General features: G+C 49.5%; 1 protein-coding gene across 1 annotated transcript in view; it reads right to left on the bottom strand.

The window, feature by feature from the left end:
• The window catches only part of LOC148436328 (catenin alpha-2-like), a 227,060-nt gene that overhangs the window by 57,331 nt on the left and 152,322 nt on the right, over positions 1 to 17,407 (bottom strand). Inside the window, exon 5 of the mRNA XM_088465042.1 lies at positions 11,857 to 12,123. Within this exon, the coding sequence (XP_088321168.1) occupies positions 11,857 to 12,123 (267 nt within the window). The remainder of the gene's footprint in view (positions 1 to 11,856; positions 12,124 to 17,407) is intronic.

Genomic DNA, 17,407 nt, shown 5'->3' on the forward strand with positions numbered 1-17,407 from the left:
CTGCTGCTGAAAACATCCCCACAGCATGATGCTGCCACCACCTTGCTTCACTGTAGGGATGAATTGGCCTGGTGATGAGCGGTGCCTGGTTTCCTCCAAACATAACGCCTGTCATTCATGCCAAAGAGTTCAATCTTTGTGTCATCATGGTCTGAGAGTCCTTCAGGTGCATTTTGGCAAACTCCAGGCGGGCTGCCATGTGCTTTTTACTAAGGAGTGGCTTCCATCTGGCCACTCTACCATACAGGCCTGATTGATGGATTGCTGCAGAGATGGTTGTCCTTCTGGAAGGTTCTCCTCTCTCTACAGAGGAATGCTGTAGCTCTGACAGAGTAACTATCGGGTTCTTGGTCACCTCCCTGACTAGGGCCCTTCTCCCCCGATTTCTCAGTTTAGACGGCCAGCCAACTCTAGGAAGAGTCCAGGTGGTTCCGAACTTCTTCCATTTACGGATGATGGAGGCCTCTGTGCTCATTGGGACCTTCAAAGCAGCAGATATTTTTCTGTACCCTTCCCCAGATTTGTGCCTCAAGACATTCCTGTCTCGGAGGCCTACAGTCAATTCCTTGGTTTGTGCTCTGACATGCACTGTCAAGTGTGGGACCTTATATAGACAGGTTTAAGCCTTTCACACAATCATGTCCAATCAACTGAATTTACCACAGGTGTACTCCAATTAAGCTGTAGTAACATCTCAAGGATGATCAGTGGAAACAGGGTGCACCTGAGCTCAATTTTGAGCTTCTTGGCAAAAAAAAACTTATGTACATGTGATTTCTTAGTGGGTTTTTTTTATATTAAATTTGCAAAAATCGCAAAAAAAACTTTTTACATGTTGTCATTATGGGTTATTGGGTGTAGAATTTTGAGTACAAAAGTGAATTTATTCCATTTTGGAATAAGGCTGTAACATAACAAAATGTGGAAAAAGTGAAGCGTTGTGAATACTTTCCGGATGCACTGTATAGTTGTCATTCTATGTAAATAGGAACATCAGCAGTCAATTTAAGTCTACGTTATTTCTAAGTGGAGATGATGGTTAAATTACCGAGTGCGCACAGTTTGAGTTGTACAGACAGCGCTGATGAGCACAGTGACAGGGGCTGGCTGGGCTCCAACATACAGCTACTAAGTTCTAGCAGATTATTCCTCACTGTACTGTACACGGGGCCGTATTCAGCCATCTGACATGTGATTTGTGATTTTGTATCTAATTTAGTTCTTTTTTCCCATATTACTAATGCATAGATTTTCACACGCCGCAACTTTTTCAGTCTCAAATGTGACAAACTTGAGGGACGAAATTTGGTCTGGAATGGGCATGCAGTCATGGTAAGTGGGTGTGCATATGCCAGCAGTGGGCATTCACTTAAAGTACAGTAAGGGTGTGGTGTTGGCAAGCCACTAAAATGGCTGCTGAAAAGTCTCACACATAGGGGCAGATTCAATTAGCTGCGGCTAATTGCTGCTTCGGACCAATTCAATTACCGGGGATTCCTCGTGCGCGAGGCCCCCTGACCCCACGTGCGAGTCCCCGCAGTCAGACATTACCTCGCAGCTCATGAGGTGCGAGGTAAAATCCTCGAAAAAAACAACCAAATCGGCCTCGCGCACGGGGAAAAAACCCATCGATTCCGTAGTTTACGTGGAATCAGTGTGGTTCCGCGCGATTTTATGGTGCGGGAAAAAGGTTATTTGATTCAATAGCTTTTCCCAGTGCCGTGGGGATTTTGGACGGCAATTAGTCGCGGGGAAAACCCTGCGGCTTTGAACCTGCCCCATAGCCTTCTAGAGGGGTCTGATACCTGTCTGCTATGATGACCCTGGTGTAAGTGTAAAGTTGATGACGGGGACTATCATACCTGCCAGCTCTCCATTCTTGTCTGGGAGACTACCTGAAATAATAGCAATTTCCCTGACTCCCTGAAAAGCCTTACAATCTCCCTGAGTACAACCCCCAATATGAAGCTGAGATATATACATTCAAATGGGATCATTAGTATAATTTCCCTGCATTGGTTATTAGGCACAATGATCCCTATGGCTACATGCATTTTCCAAAAAGTATCAGTGTGTTTTCTTCAACAAATAGATCCTACTAACTGCTTTGGGGCTAATTTACATTTGGATGTCAGTCAGGTTTATGACACGCCCCTCAGATGTAGCAGTACACGCCCACTTTACCGCCGCGCTCATAGGTGCTGCTTTCACAATCTCTCTGAAATGCTTTTTCAAAAGTAGGTAAGTATGGACTGCGTGCGATTGGTCACACATGGTGAAAACCACACACAGATCTGTAGAGATGCTAAGCATTATGGGTTATTCCACACAAAGGGGCTTTGAGAGTTTATCTCCAGACATTAGAACACGTCATTACTGTATTTCTTTGTCTGGTAGTATATCTTAATGCTTACAGAGCATGTGCAAGAGATAAGAATAGTCCATACTATGCTGTACCAATCAGTGCTTGATACCCAGTTTGCAACTAATATGGGCTTATTATCCGGAAAGCCAACACCCAGACTATGGTATATAAATCAAGATTTAGACAAAGACTCTTTGGCTCGTGTAAAGACCTGAGACTGCAGTAGGGTGCCTGCAATGTAAATTGAACTGCCTGGGCGTTATTGAAACGAGGGCTCCCCAGATGAAGATGAACTACATCTTATGTTGAAGATGATGAACGACTGGTGTCATCTGAATACATAGACCAAAGTTGAGTATACTGTATACTTTGTATGTTAATTGTTTGCTTATTGTTTGTTTGTTACTTGCAAATAAAGTGTTGTCATTTCTACTCACTCAAATGGTCACGTGTGTAACTATTTATTTCGATCAGAACGAAACCCACGGTTATGCAGCAGGAGATATCTGTGATACTAATGTAAGGGGACAGTGGGCCATTCTGGGAGAGGAAGGTAAGCAGGAGATATATGTGATACTAGTGTATGGGGATAGCGGGCCATTCCGCCAGAGGAAGGTAAGCAGGAGATATCTGTGATACTAGTGTATGGGGACAACGGGCCATTCCGAGAGAGAAGGGTAAGCAGGAGATATCTGTGATGCTAGTGTATGGGGACAGCGGGCCATTCCGGTAGAGGAAGGTAAGTAGGCGATATCTGTGATACTAGTGTATGGGGACAGCAGGCCATTCCGCAAGAGGAAAGTAAGCAGGATATATCTGTGTATGGGGACAGCGGGCCATTCCGGTAAAGGAAGGTAAGCAGGAGATAGCTGTGATACTATTGTATGGGGAGAGCGAGCCATTCTAGGAGAAGAAAGTAAGCAGGAGATCTCTGCGATACTAGTGTATGGGGACAGTGGGCCATTCCACCAGAGGAAGGTAAGAAGGAGATATTTGTGATACTTATGCATGGGGTCAGCGGGCCATTCCGCGAGAGGAAGGTAAGCAGGAGATATCTGTGATACTAGTGTATGGGGACAGTGGGCCATTCTGGTAGAGGAAGGTAAGCAGGAGATATCTGTGATACTAGTGTATGGGGATAGCGGCCATTCCGCCAGAGGAAGGTAAGCAGGATATATCTGTGATGTTAGTGTATGGAGACAGCGGGCCATTCCGCCAGAGGAAGGTAAGTAGGAGATATCTGTGATACTACTGTATGGGGACAGTGGGCCATTCCGTCAGAGAAGGTAAGCAGGAGATATCTGTGATACTAGTGTATGGGGACAGCGGGCCATTCCGCCAGAGGAAGGTAAGCAGGAGATATCTGTGATACTAGTGTATGGGGACAGCGGGCCATTCCGCCAGAGAAAGGTAAGTATCTGTGATACTAGTGTATGGGGACAACGGGCCGTTCCGCCTGAGGAAGATAAGTAGGAGATATCTGTGATACTAGTGCATGGGGACAGCGGGCCATTCCGCCAGTGGAAGGTAAGTAGGAGATATCTGTGATACTAGTGTATGGGGACAGAGGAAGATAAGTAGGATATATCTGTGATACTAGTGTATGGGGACAGCGGGCCGTTCCGCCTGAGGAAGATAAGTAGGAGATATCTGTGATACTAGTGCATGGGGACAGCGGCCATTCCTGGAGAGGAAGGTAAGTAGGAGATATCTGTGATACTAGTGTATGGGGACAGCGGGCCATTCCGCCAGAGGAAGGTAAGTAGGAGATATCTGTGATACTAGTGTATGGGGACAGCGGGCCATTCCGGGAGAGAAAGGTAAGCAGGAGATATCTGTGATGCTAGTGTATGGGGACAGCAGGCCATTCTGGTAGAGGAAGGTAAGCAGGAGATATCTGTGATACTAGTGTATGGGGACAGCAGGCCATTCCGCAAGAGGAAAGTAAGTAGGCGAAATCTGTGATACTAGTGTATGGGGAGAGCGGGCCATTCTGGTAGAGGAAGGTAAGCAGGAGATATCTGTGATACTAGTGTATGGGGACAGCAGGCCATTCCACAAGAGGAAGGTAAACAGGAGATATCTGTGATACTAGTGTATGGGGATAGCGGGCCATTCCGCCAGAGGAAGGTAAGCAGGATATATCTGTGATACTAGTGTATGGGGACAGCGGGCCATTCCGGTAAAGGAAGGTAAGCAGGAGATAGCTGTGATACTATTGTATAGGGACTGCGAGACATTCTAGGAGAGGAAAGTAAGCAGGAGATCTCTGTGATACTAGTGTATGGGGACAGTGGGCCATTCCACCAGAGGAAGGTAAGAAGGAGATATTTGTGATACTTGTGCATGGGGTCAGCGGGCCATTCCGCAAGAGGAAGGTAAGCAGGAGATTTCTGTGATACTAGTGTATGGGGACAGTGGGCCATTCTGGTAGAGGAAGGTAAGCAGGAGATATCTGTGATATTAGTGTATGGGGATAGCGCCCATTCCGCCAGAGGAAGGTAAGCAGGATATATCTGTGATGTTAGTGTATGGAGACAGCGGGCCATTCCGCCAGAGGAAGGTAAGTAGGAGATATCTGTGATACTACTGTATGGGGACAGTGGGCCATTCCGCCAGAGGAAGGTAAGTAGGAGATATCTGTGATACTAGTGTATGGGGACAGTGGGCCATTCTGGTAGAGGAAGGTAAGCAGGAGATATCGGTGATACTAGTGTATGGGGATAGCGGCCATTCCGCCGGAGGAAGGTAAGCAGGATATATCTGTGATACTATTGTATGGGGACAGTGGGCTATTCTGGTAGAGGAAGGTAAGCAGGAGATATCGGTGATACTAGGGTATGGGGATAGCGGCCATTCCGCTGTAGGAAGGTAAGCAGGATATATCTGTGATGTTAGTGTATGGAGACAGCGGGCCATTCCGCCAGAGGAAGGTAAGTAGGAGATATCTGTGATACTAGTGTATGGGGACAGCGGACCATTCTGCCAGAGGAAGATAAGTAGGAGATATCTGTGATACTAGTGTATGGGGACAGCGGGCCATTCCGCCAAAGGAAGGTAAGTAGGAGATATCTGTGATACTAGTGTATGGGGACAGCGGCCATTCCTGGAGAGGAAGGTAAGTAGGAGATATCTGTGATACTAGCATATGGGGACAGCGGGCCATTCAGCCAGAGGGAGGTAAGTAGGAGATATCTGTGATAATAGTGTATGGGGACAGCGGGCCATTCCGCCAGAGGGAGGTAAGTAGGAGATATCTGTGATACTAGTGTATGGGGACAGCGGGCCATTCCGCCAGAGGAAGATAAGTAGGAGATATCTGTGATACTAGTGTATGGGGACAGCGGGCCATTCCGCCAAAGGAAGGTAAGTAGGAGATATCTGTGATACTACTGTATGGGGACAGCGGCCATTCCTGGAGAGGAAGGTAAGTAGGAGATATCTGTGATACTAGTATATGGGGACAGCGGGCCATTCAGCCAGAGGGAGGTAAGTAGGAGATATCTGTGATAATAGTGTATGGGGACAGCGGGCCATTCCGCCAGAGGGAGGTAAGTAGGAGATATCTGTGATACTAGTGTATGGGGACAGCGGGCCATTCCGCCAGAGGGAGGTAAGTAGGAGATATCTGTTATAATAGTGTATGGGTACAGCGGGCCATTTCGCCAGAGGGAGGTAAGTAGGAGATATCTGTTATATCTCCTGCTTTACCTTCTTGATGAATGACCCGAAAACTTAATTTCTACAATTTGTAGGTGAAAATGAAATTAAGTGATGATAAACAGGCCCCTTAGTCACATGCAGTGGTGTAGCTAGGACAATATGAGCGGGGCACATGCCCCGGGTGCCATGGTAAGCATCGTACCTGCACGCCCTACCCCCACCACCATTGTGTCCTGAGTCTGCTTTTTAACAAGCAGGCAAGTGTGCCTGCTAGCATGCTGTTGGCTTGGCTGCCTGCAGTGAAGGCTCGCAGCCCCTCCTAGGCAGGCTTCCTACCAGCTCTATCCTCCTCTAGACCTGCTTGCTGGAGTCCTGGATTAGAGCTGCCGTCTGCGCCGGGTGAGGAGTGATTCTTCCCTCCCCGGTGCTCTCCATCGCCGCTGCCTGCTCACCACAGGTAAGTTCTTGGGGGGGGTATCTAATGGCTAAACTGCCCCGGGGGTGGGGGAGGGTCGGGGAGTGTCGGGAAGAGGGGGGTGGGGTGGAGATTGGATGGCTAAACTCCGTTGTCGCAGGCTGGGGATTGGATGGCTACGTTTCCGCGGGAGGGGGGTCTTCATTTTTTATGTGGGAGGCTGCTGGCTGCATTTGTGTGTGTGTGTGTAAGTGTGTGTCTCTGTATAGGCTTTGTGTGTGTGCAAGTGTGCGTGTATATGTGTTATGGTGTATATGTCAGTGTGCATGTATGTATATTATCAGTGTGTGTGTGTATACTGTATATGTGTCAGTGTGTGTCAGTATGTGTCAGTGTGTGTGTATGTATGTATATTATCAGTGTGTGTGTATATGTGTCAGTGTGTATCCATGGTAGTGTGTGTATATGTGTCAGTGTGTGTGTATATGTGTGTATCTATGGTAGTGTGTGTATATATGTGTGTATATGTGTGTGTGTATCTATGGTAGTGTGTGTGTATATATGTGTGTATATGTGTTAATGTGTATCTATGGCAGTGTGTGTATATGTGTCAGTGTGTGTGTATATGTCTGTGTGTATCTGTGTCAGTGTGTGTCTGTGTGTTGAGAGACAACGCGGGGGGGTGATGGTGTGCTGAGAGACGACGCGGGGGATGCGATGGTGTGCTGAGAGATGACGCCGGGGGAGGCGATGGTGTGGCTAAGAAGAGACGACACTGAGGGAGATCATGGTTTGGCTAAGAGATGATGCAGTGAGATGATAGTGTGGCTGAGATGATGCAGTGAGATGATGGTGTGGCTGAGATGATGCAGTGAGATGATGGTGTGGCTGAGATGATGCAGTAAGATGATAGTGTGGCTGAGATGATGCAGTGAGATGATAGTGTGGCTGAGATGATGGTGTGGCTGAGATGATGCAGTGAGATGATGGTGTGGCTGAGATGATGCAGTGAAATGATAGCGTGGCTGAGATGATGGTGTGGCTGAGATGATGGTGTGGCTGAGATGATGCAGTGAGATGATGGTGTGGCTGAGATGATGGTGTGGCTGAGATGATGCAGTGAGATGATGGTGTGGCTGAGATGATGCAGGGAGATGATGGTGTGGCTGAGAGATGCAGGGGGAAGGAAGTTACACAGGGGGAAGGAGTCTGGTTGATCCGCTATCGTATGATGATGACCTTGTTAATATTCCTACACAAACAGGCATCTTCTGGATGATGTGACCTACATGAATAGTGAATACCGACTGAAGACGCCGTCATCCCAGGGAGGATGTATTTCTTCAGAGGTTCCACATTGTGAGAAACCACCATATAGGTAAGGTGCATATGGAATAGAAAGGAATGTTCACAGACTGACAAGAAATTGGTGGCGTGTCATGTTGGCCCGTCCCATTTTCAGTAGCCACGCCCCTTTCGTTGTTTGACCATGCCCCTTTTGCCACGCTAAACTTATTTTCCTATGTGGGTGGGGTCCTCAATCTTAATTTTGCCCTGGGCTCCGAAGACCCTAGTTACGCCACTGGTCACATGGCTAACTGTTGCAATGACTGTACCTTAGAGATACTGTACACGCCCTGTACTGTGGTAATGTCAAGGTATGATTTTTAAACAGATTGAAAAATTAAATAGAATGTACTGTAACTGTGCAGTATAACTGCTTTAGGAAAAACATCATTTTTGTACGGTATATTTATTGTTTAGCTCAGTGGTTCCCAAACTTTTTTGACTCACGGCGCCCTGGAGTATCAGCATTGTTTCCACGGCACCCCTGAGCCAAAAGTTTCTTATTGAGAAATTCAGAAAAAAATGAAATGAAGTAAATTGTGCTTATAGGTCAGTCTTAGGTTTAGTTATGTGGTGGCTGACAGGCCTGTGCTTCTTTTTGTCCACACATTGTTTGATTGACAGCCATTAGCACTGGTTTTGCCTATCACACTGAATAAAATTCATTTTATTTGATACTGGACCACCAACCCAAGGCACCCCTGCAAGTGCCCTGAGGCACCCCAGGGTGCCAAGGCACACAGTTTGGGACCCACTGGTTTAGCTCCTTATCTTTACTGCAATGTCTAATTTTAGCCACCAGATGTCACTGTTACTTTCTACAATACATTTTCTTTCTGTCTCTAGAAAGCATTTTTGCTGAAGTATATGGCACAATGGGCCAGGTTTAGAGCAGTCTGTTTGCAGCACATAAGCTTAGTACACACACGCATTTTTTTTTAACGATTTGCCTGATTCCGACGGATCAGATGGCAAATCGTCAAAATAGTTAAGTGCGTACGCTCTATGTTGGGCGGTGTGCGCTCCCATGGGATTGTCAGCCGCATCTTCGGGTTGGCCCTACATGCAGGCCAACCTGACAATTCCGCTGACAACCACATGCAGCGGGATGTGGCAGCGGTTGGGCACCAGATCGTCCAGTGTGTACTGGGCGCCCAATACGCTGGCCCATCGGCGGGGGGGGTTTGGTTGCATAGCTGGGTATACACGTCGTGTAGTGTGTACCCAGCTATGATAATTCGCTTGAGCCAATTTAGCTTTATTTGCAGACTACATTTGCAAACCTTTGCACCAAGAGAGGCGGATTGGGCACTGCTCTTTTTATTGGGTAGAGTCTGTCCTGTCTGGAGGCTCTGAGATAGGGTATTTTGTTATATTTACGCTTTGTCTGTGACTTTTACCAGAGATTTGTATTAGAAAACAAAAATGAAAAGAAAAAAACTTTATTCGGGCCGGTGGGCCGGCACAATAAAAAAAAATGTATGTCTAAAGTTGCAGTGGTATGATGTCATGATGCCACGCCACTGGACACTAAAAAGAGGAGCCCAGCCACAGGCAGCAGCAGGAGAAGAAGGTCAGTGTGAGCTGTGCTGGGCTGGGGACACACGGGTTGAGGTTGGGGGCTGCAGATGAAGACACAGGCTGGCTGGGGAGTCCACTTTAGAGATGAGGCTGAGAGACACGGGGAGGCTGATTGACACGGGGAGGCTGATTGACACAGGGGGAGGCTGAGAGACACGGGGAGGCTGATTGACACAGGGGGAGACTGATTGACACAGGGGGGAGGCTGATTGACACAGGGGGAGGCTGATTGACACAGGAGGAGGCTGAGAGACACGGGGAGGCTGATTGACACAGGGGGGAGACTGATTGACACAGGGGGGAGACTGATTGACACAGGGGGAGGCTGAGTGACACACGGGGAGGCTGAGAAAACGGGGGAGGCTGAGAGAAACGGGGGGAGGCGGATTTTCCCGGAGGGGAGGCTGATTTACACAGAGGGGGAGGCTGAGATACACTGGGGGGAGGTTGAGAGATACTGGGGAGGAGGCTGAAAGACACTGAGGGGGAGGCTGAGAGAAACGGGGAGGCTGATTGACTCAGTGGGTGAGGCTGCGAGACACAGGGGGAGGCTGAGAGACACAGGGGGTGGCTGAGAGACACAGGGGGAGGCTGAGAGACACAGAAGGGTAGGCTGTAGGACACAGGGGAGGGGGTTGATGCTGAGAGACATGGGGTCAGGAGGCTGGAAAGACAGGATGCTGGAGAGACAGGGCAGGGTGTAGGAAGCTGAATAGTCAGGGGGCAGGAAGTTGCTGTAAAAACAGGAGGCTGGAGTGATAGTGCAGGAGGCTGTGCCCTTCAGGACAGACAGGGGGTAGGAGGACGGAAAGACAGGAGGCTGGAGTGATAGTGCAGGGGGCTGTGCCCTTCAGGACAGACAGGGGGTAGGAGGACGGAAAGACAGGAGGCTGGAGAGACACAAGGGGCAGGAGGCTAGGGGGGATACAGGGGAGGTGACACAAGGGACTCGAGCCTGGCTGAACCTCTGTTGTGTGATGATGACATTGGTTATATTCCTACACAAACAGGCATCTTCTGGACCATGTGATCTCCTACATGAATAGTGAATACTGACTGAAGACACCGTCTGCCCAGAGAGGATTAGTTCCCCATTGCAGAGAAACCACCATATAGGTGTATTTGGAATGGAATGCTCCCAGAGGGACGAGAAATGGGTGGGGTGTGATGCGGACACGCCCCATTTGAAGTGGCCGCGGCCCTCGTGACGCGTGACCACGTCCATTTTTTTTTGCCCATACAGCACCACCATTATTTTTCTACTTGCACTACTGCCCTGGACTGTCTATTACAGTCACTGTATCAGGGTAATAACACTCAGCACCACATCTCAATGGGCCCCTCTGCCCGACACTGGTCACACCTCCCCTCTCTTATACTCAAATACCCAAATCCTCTGCTATAAGTCAGACATCCGGAATTACGTAGGATAAGTAAACATCGGACCTGATGCAGAGATGTACACATTGCCGATGTTTACGGAGTTTAACGATTATCGGCCGCTTGCGCATGTGTCCCAAGTCGTACAATCCATGCGTCACGGTACATGACCGTAGTTGACTTTTTACTTGCAACGTGACTGACCGGCAGGGAGCGTATGGTGAAGGTAACGGGGAGTGGCGGCGATGAACGCAGGCGTGCCGCCGCCATCTTGGGGTAGTGTCGCACCATAAGCAAGGAATATGGCTCCGGCGTCACAGCTCCCGCACCCGTTTGGCGGAACCGTAGACTCACTCAGGACAGCGATAATTGAGTGATCTGCAAACGACGCTGCGACTTGCATGTGCGTCGATGCCGAGACTGTGAGCGTCTCAGTACATCTCCCGGCGTCTGCGCCATTTGCATATTCTTGCATAGCAGCTGAGTACGCAGAAACAGAGGGGGCGGCATTAGCGTACACCTCGGAATCAGGCCCATAGAGGAGACATGGTGCACAATTATAGATAGAAGAACACATGTACATAAGCAGATACAAGTATATACAGAAATATGGTGTATAGATGGTCCAGGCAGGGAAAGTATTAACCTTAGGTTCCACCTGCAGAGGAGGGGCTCACAGATAGCTGTAACTTCCAAACATCACTTATAAATCAGAGCTTATTACAGGATAACGTCATGCTAATTCAGTTTTCAGCTGAGTTCCCTACGTCATACACTTCTGTATAACAGAACCCTACTACCTGGGGCCCGGGATTCCAGCTGGCATCTACTGTACTATGGACCAGTGAGGACGGCATCATGGAAACGCAGCAGACGTCAATGGACCCACCACATTTTGGAACTCCACCCAGAACCTTTTATCTCCAAAACCCAAAGTAAGCCTCTATACCAAGCAATACCCTTTTTAATGAATTAAGTTAAAAAACAAACAAAAAGAAACCATCATAAATTCTGGATAAGGAGGGAAATGATCTAGATCCGGCCCTGACATCATGCAGGACACAACATTGAATAATAACACATATCCGGCATCTGAGACACTTACATCAAACTCATTGAGGGCGGCTGCCAGCTCCCCAATGCCCGTGTGACCCTGCTTCTCATCAGTGGGCGAGGTGGCCTGGGCAGCGTTCGAGATGCCTGCGATGGCTTCTTGCACCTGCTTGAAGACGTAATCCCGGTTCGCTCTGGTGGCCGCCACGTCAGGGTGGCGCAGGAAAGCTTGCGACGCCGTGTACAGCATGGTGGCGTTCTTTTTCAGAGAGCCCCGAGCAGCTGCCATCTCATCTCGACAATGAGGGTCCTTCAGCTCCTGTAACAAATAGCAGAGACGGCTCAGGGGCAGTAGGAGTGAACGTACATCGCTTTTACACTGTTTTCTACAACTCTGTCCTGCCCCAGCCTATGAAGATAGAAAACTGCATGTGGACAAAACTAGGATTTTTGTCACCCGAGGCAAGACAATAATTTGGCGCCCCCCCCCTGGTAGTTCCACCATAGTAATGCTGCCTGCAGCAGTGCCCCTATAGTAATGCCCACTTCAGCAGTGCACCTATAATAATGCTCCCTAAGGTAATGCCCCTGTAATAGTGCCCATATAGTAATGCCCCTGTAGTAGTGCCCATATGGTTATGCCCCCATAGTAATGCCCCTATAGTAGTGCCGATAAAGTAATGCCCCTGTAGTAGTGCCCCTATAGTGCCCCTATAGTAATGCCCCGAAGTGTGTGCCATAGCGTACCGTAGCGTATGCAAGCACAGGGAATCACATGGCGCGATGAGTGCGCGCGTTTGTGGCGCGATCAGCCACAATGTAACTGGGCGCATCTGTAGGCTGTGTTTTTGTGAAGAATGGATTAGGCCACAAGATGGCTTCCTCCCCTGTGCATAGGTGCACTAAAAGATCGTGGGGAGGGGGCAACTTCTTTTATTTGGATGGAGTTCAAATATTCTCCCTCATATAAAGCCCTAGTCCCTCTGAATCAAGTGCAAACATATATCATTTTGCTCGTCTCTGACCATTATATTTTTACAGTCATTAATTAATCTCTGCGCCTCCTTGTTCTCCCTAACGACGACACTTTCCTTCCACTTCCTACCTTTGTCTCGGCTCCCCCCTTCCCTATTAGAACAGGTAGGATGTATATGTCTCTATTGGTTTTTTTTTTCAGTTTTATAAATTATATGTATATCTTGGTATGAGGGGCTATATAACGGGTCTTTCATCTAATATATGTTTGGATCAACACAAGAACTTGTTACCTTTTAAATTTTACCAGTATTGATATGTACTTATGTTTATATGCTGTGAAACTTTTCGAGCTGAAAATAAAGAATTTATTTAAAAAAAAAAAAAGATTGTGGGGGAGACGTATCAACCCTTGGAGAGCGATAAAGTGGAGAGCAATAAAGGCGAAAACTTATCAAAGCGTGGAGAGAGATAAACTGGAGAGAAGTAAGGTAGCAACCAGTTAGTTCCTAAATCGTGTTACGGGCCATGTTAGTGTTAGTAATGAATGCAGGGGGAGAAGAGTGTGTGCCTGGGTGCTGCTGGGGTGTTGGTAGTGAATGCAGGGGCAGAAGAGTGTGTTGCTGGAGTGTTTGTAGTGAAAGCAGTGAGGAGAGTGTGTGACTGGGTGCTGCTGGTGTGTTGGAAGTGAATGCAGGAGGAGGAGAGTGTGTGACTGGGTGCTGCTGGTGTGTTGGAAGTGAATGCAGGAGGAGGAGAGTGTGTGACTGGGTGCTGCTGGTGTGTTGGAAGTGAATGCAGGAGGAGGAGAGTGTGTGACTGGGTGCTGCTGGTGTGTTGGAAGTGAATGCAGGGGGAGAAGAGTGTGTTGCTGGAGTGTAGGTAGTGAAAGCAGTGAGGAGAGTGTGTGACTGGGTGCTGCTGGTGTGTTGGAAGTGAATGCAGGAGGAGGAGAGTGTGTGACTGGGTGCTGCTGGTGTGTTGGAAGTGAATGCAGGAGGAGGAGAGTGTGTGACTGGGTACTGCTGGTGTGTTGGAAGTGAATGCAGGGGGAGAAGAATGTGTTGCTGGAGTGTTGGTAGTGAAAGCAATGAGGAGAGTGTGTGACTGGGTGCTGCTGGTGTGTTGGAAGTGAATGCAGGAGGAGGAGAGTGTGTGACTGGGTGCTGCTGGTGTGTTGGAAGTGAATGCAGGAGGAGGAGAGTGTGTGACTGTGTGCTGCTGGTGTCTTAAGTGAATGCAGGGGGAGAAGAGTGTGCTGCTGGAGTGTTGGTAGTGAAAGCAGTGAGGAGAGTGTGTGACTGGGTGCTGCTGGGGTGTTGGTAGTGAATGCAGGGGGAGAAGAGTGTGTTGCTGGAGTGTTGGTAGTTAAAACAGTGAGGAGAGTGTGTGACTGGGTGCTGCTGGGGTGTTGGTAGGGAATGCAGGGGGAGAAGAGTGTGTTGCTGGAGTGTTGGGAGTGAAAGCAGTGAGGAGTGTGTGTGACTGGGTGCTGCTGGGGTGTTGGTAGTGAATGTAGGGGGAGAAGAGTGTGTTGCTGGAGTGTTGGTAGAGAAAGCAGTGAGGAGAGTGTGTGACTGGGTGCTGCTGGGGTGTTGGTAGGGAATGCAGGGGGAGAAGAGTGTGTTTCTGGAGTGTTGGGAGTGAAAGCAGTGAGGAGAGTGTGTGACTGGGTGCTGCTGGGGAGTTGGTAGGGAATGCAGGGGGAGAAGAGTGTGTTTCTGGAGTGTTGGGAGTGAAAGCAGTGAGGAGAGTGTGTGACTGGGTGCTGCTGGTGTGTTGGAAGTGAATGCAGGAGGAGGAGAGTGTGTGACTGGGTGCTGCTGGTGTGTTGGAAGTGAATGCAGGAGGAGGAGAGTGTGTGACTGTGTGCTGCTGGTGTCTTAAGTGAATGCAGGGGGAGAAGAGTGTGCTGCTGGAGTGTTGGTAGTGAAAGCAGTGAGGAGAGTGTGTGACTGGGTGCTGCTGGGGTGTTGGTAGTGAATGCAGGGGGAGAAGAGTGTGTTGCTGGAGTGTTGGTAGTTAAAACAGTGAGGAGAGTGTGTGACTGGGTGCTGCTGGGGTGTTGGTAGGGAATGCAGGGGGAGAAGAGTGTGTTGCTGGAGTGTTGGGAGTGAAAGCAGTGAGGAGTGTGTGTGACTGGGTGCTGCTGGGGTGTTGGTAGTGAATGTAGGGGGAGAAGAGTGTGTTGCTGGAGTGTTGGTAGAGAAAGCAGTGAGGAGAGTGTGTGACTGGGTGCTGCTGGGGTGTTGGTAGGGAATGCAGGGGGAGAAGAGTGTGTGACTGGGTGCTGCTGGTGTGTTGGAAGTGAATGCAGGAGGAGGAGAGTGTGTGACTGGGTACTGCTGGTGTGTTGGAAGTGAATGCAGGGGGAGAAGAATGTGTTGCTGGAGTGTTGGTAGTGAAAGCAATGAGGAGAGTGTGTGACTGGGTGCTGCTGGTGTGTTGGAAGTGAATGCAGGAGGAGGAGAGTGTGTGACTGGGTGCTGCTGGTGTGTTGGAAGTGAATGCAGGAGGAGGAGAGTGTGTGACTGTGTGCTGCTGGTGTCTTAAGTGAATGCAGGGGGAGAAGAGTGTGCTGCTGGAGTGTTGGTAGTGAAAGCAGTGAGGAGAGTGTGTGACTGGGTGCTGCTGGGGTGTTGGTAGTGAATGCAGGGGGAGAAGAGTGTGTTGCTGGAGTGTTGGTAGTTAAAACAGTGAGGAGAGTGTGTGACTGGGTGCTGCTGGGGTGTTGGTAGGGAATGCAGGGGGAGAAGAGTGTGTTGCTGGAGTGTTGGGAGTGAAAGCAGTGAGGAGTGTGTGTGACTGGGTGCTGCTGGGGTGTTGGTAGTGAATGTAGGGGGAGAAGAGTGTGTTGCTGGAGTGTTGGTAGAGAAAGCAGTGAGGAGAGTGTGTGACTGGGTGCTGCTGGGGTGTTGGTAGGGAATGCAGGGGGAGAAGAGTGTGTTTCTGGAGTGTTGGGAGTGAAAGCAGTGAGGAGAGTGTGTGACTGGGTGCTGCTGGGGAGTTGGTAGGGAATGCAGGGGGAGAAGAGTGTGTTTCTGGAGTGTTGGGAGTGAAAGCAGTGAGGAGAGTGTGTGACTGGGTGCTGCTGGGGTGTTGGTAGTGAATACAGGGGGAGAAGAGTGTGTTTCTGGAGTGTTGGGAGTGAAAGCAGTGAGGAGAGTGTGTGACTGGGTGCTGCTGGGGTGTTGGTAGTGAATACAGGGGGAGAAGAGTGTGTTGCTGGAGTGTTGGTAGTCAAAGCAGTGAGGAGAGTGTGACTGGGTGCTGCTGGTGTGTTGGAAGTGAATGCAGGAGGAGGAGAGTGTGTGACTAGGTGCTGCTGGTGTGTTGGAAGTGAATGCAGGAGGAGGAGAATGTGTGACTGGGTGCTGCTGGAGTGTTAGTAGTGAATGCAGGGGGAGAAGAGTGCGTTGCTGGAGTGTTGGTAGTGAAAGCAGTGAGGAGAGTGTGTGACTGGGTGCTGCTGGTGTGTTGGAAGTGAATTCAGGAGGAGGAGAGTGTGTGACTGGGTGCTGCTGGTGTGTTGGAAGTGAATGCAGGAGGAGGAGAGTGTGTGACTGGGTGCTGCTGGTGTGTTGGAAGTGAATGCAGGAGGAGGAGAGTGTGTGACTGGGTGCTGCTGGTGTGTTGGAAGTGAATGCAGGGGGAGAAGAGTGTGTTTCTGGAGTGTTGGGAGTGAAAGCAGTGAGGAGAGTGTGTGACTGGGTGCTGCTGGGGAGTTGGTAGTGAATGCAGGGGGAGAAGAGTGTGTTGCTGGAGTGTTGGTAGTGAAAGCAGTGAGGAGAGTGTGTGACTGGGTGCTGCTGGTGTGTTGGAAGTGAATTCAGGAGGAGAGTGTGTGACTGGGTGCTGCTGGTGTGTTGGAAGTGAATGCAGGAGGAGCAGAGTGTGTGAATGGGTACTGCTGGTTTGTTGGAAGTGAATGCAGGAGGAGGAGAGTGTGTGACTGGGTGCTGCTGGTGTGTTGGAAGTGAATGCAGGAGGAGGAGAGTGTGTGACTGGGTGCTGCTGGTGTGTTGGAAGTGAATGCAGGGGGAGAAGAGTGTGTTGCTGGAGTGTTGGTAGTGAAAGCAGTGAGGAGAGTGTGTGACTGGGTGCTGCTGATGTGTTGGAAGTGAATGCAGGAGGAGAGTATGTGACTGGGTGCTGCTGGTGTGTTGGAAGTGAATGCAGGAGGAGGAGAGTGTGTGACAGGGTGCTGCTGGTGTGTTGGAAGTGAATGCAGGAGGAGGAGAGTGTGTGACTGGGTGCTGCTGGTGTGTTGGAAGTGAATGCAGGGGGAGAAGAGTGTGTTGCTGGAGTGTTGGTAGTGAAAGCAGTGAGGAGAGTGTGTGACTGGATGCTGCTGGGGTGTTGGTTGTGAATGCTGGGGGAGAAGAGTGTGTTGCTGGAGTGTTGGTAGTGAAAGCAGTGAGGAGAGTGTGTGACTGGGTGCTGCTGGTGTGTTGGAAGTGAATGCAGGGGGAGAAGATTGTGTGACTGGGTGCTGCTGGTGTGTTGGAAATGAATTCAGGAGGAGGAGACTGTGTGACTGGGTGCTGCTGGTGTGTTGGAAGTGAATTCAGGAGGAGGAGAGTGTGTGACTGGGTGCTGCTGGTGTGTTGGAAGTGAATTCAGGAGGA

This window comes from Taudactylus pleione, unplaced genomic scaffold (genome assembly GCF_031769625.1).
Source record: "Taudactylus pleione unplaced genomic scaffold, aTauple2 ptg001815l, whole genome shotgun sequence".
NCBI lineage: Eukaryota > Metazoa > Chordata > Amphibia > Anura > Myobatrachidae > Taudactylus > Taudactylus pleione.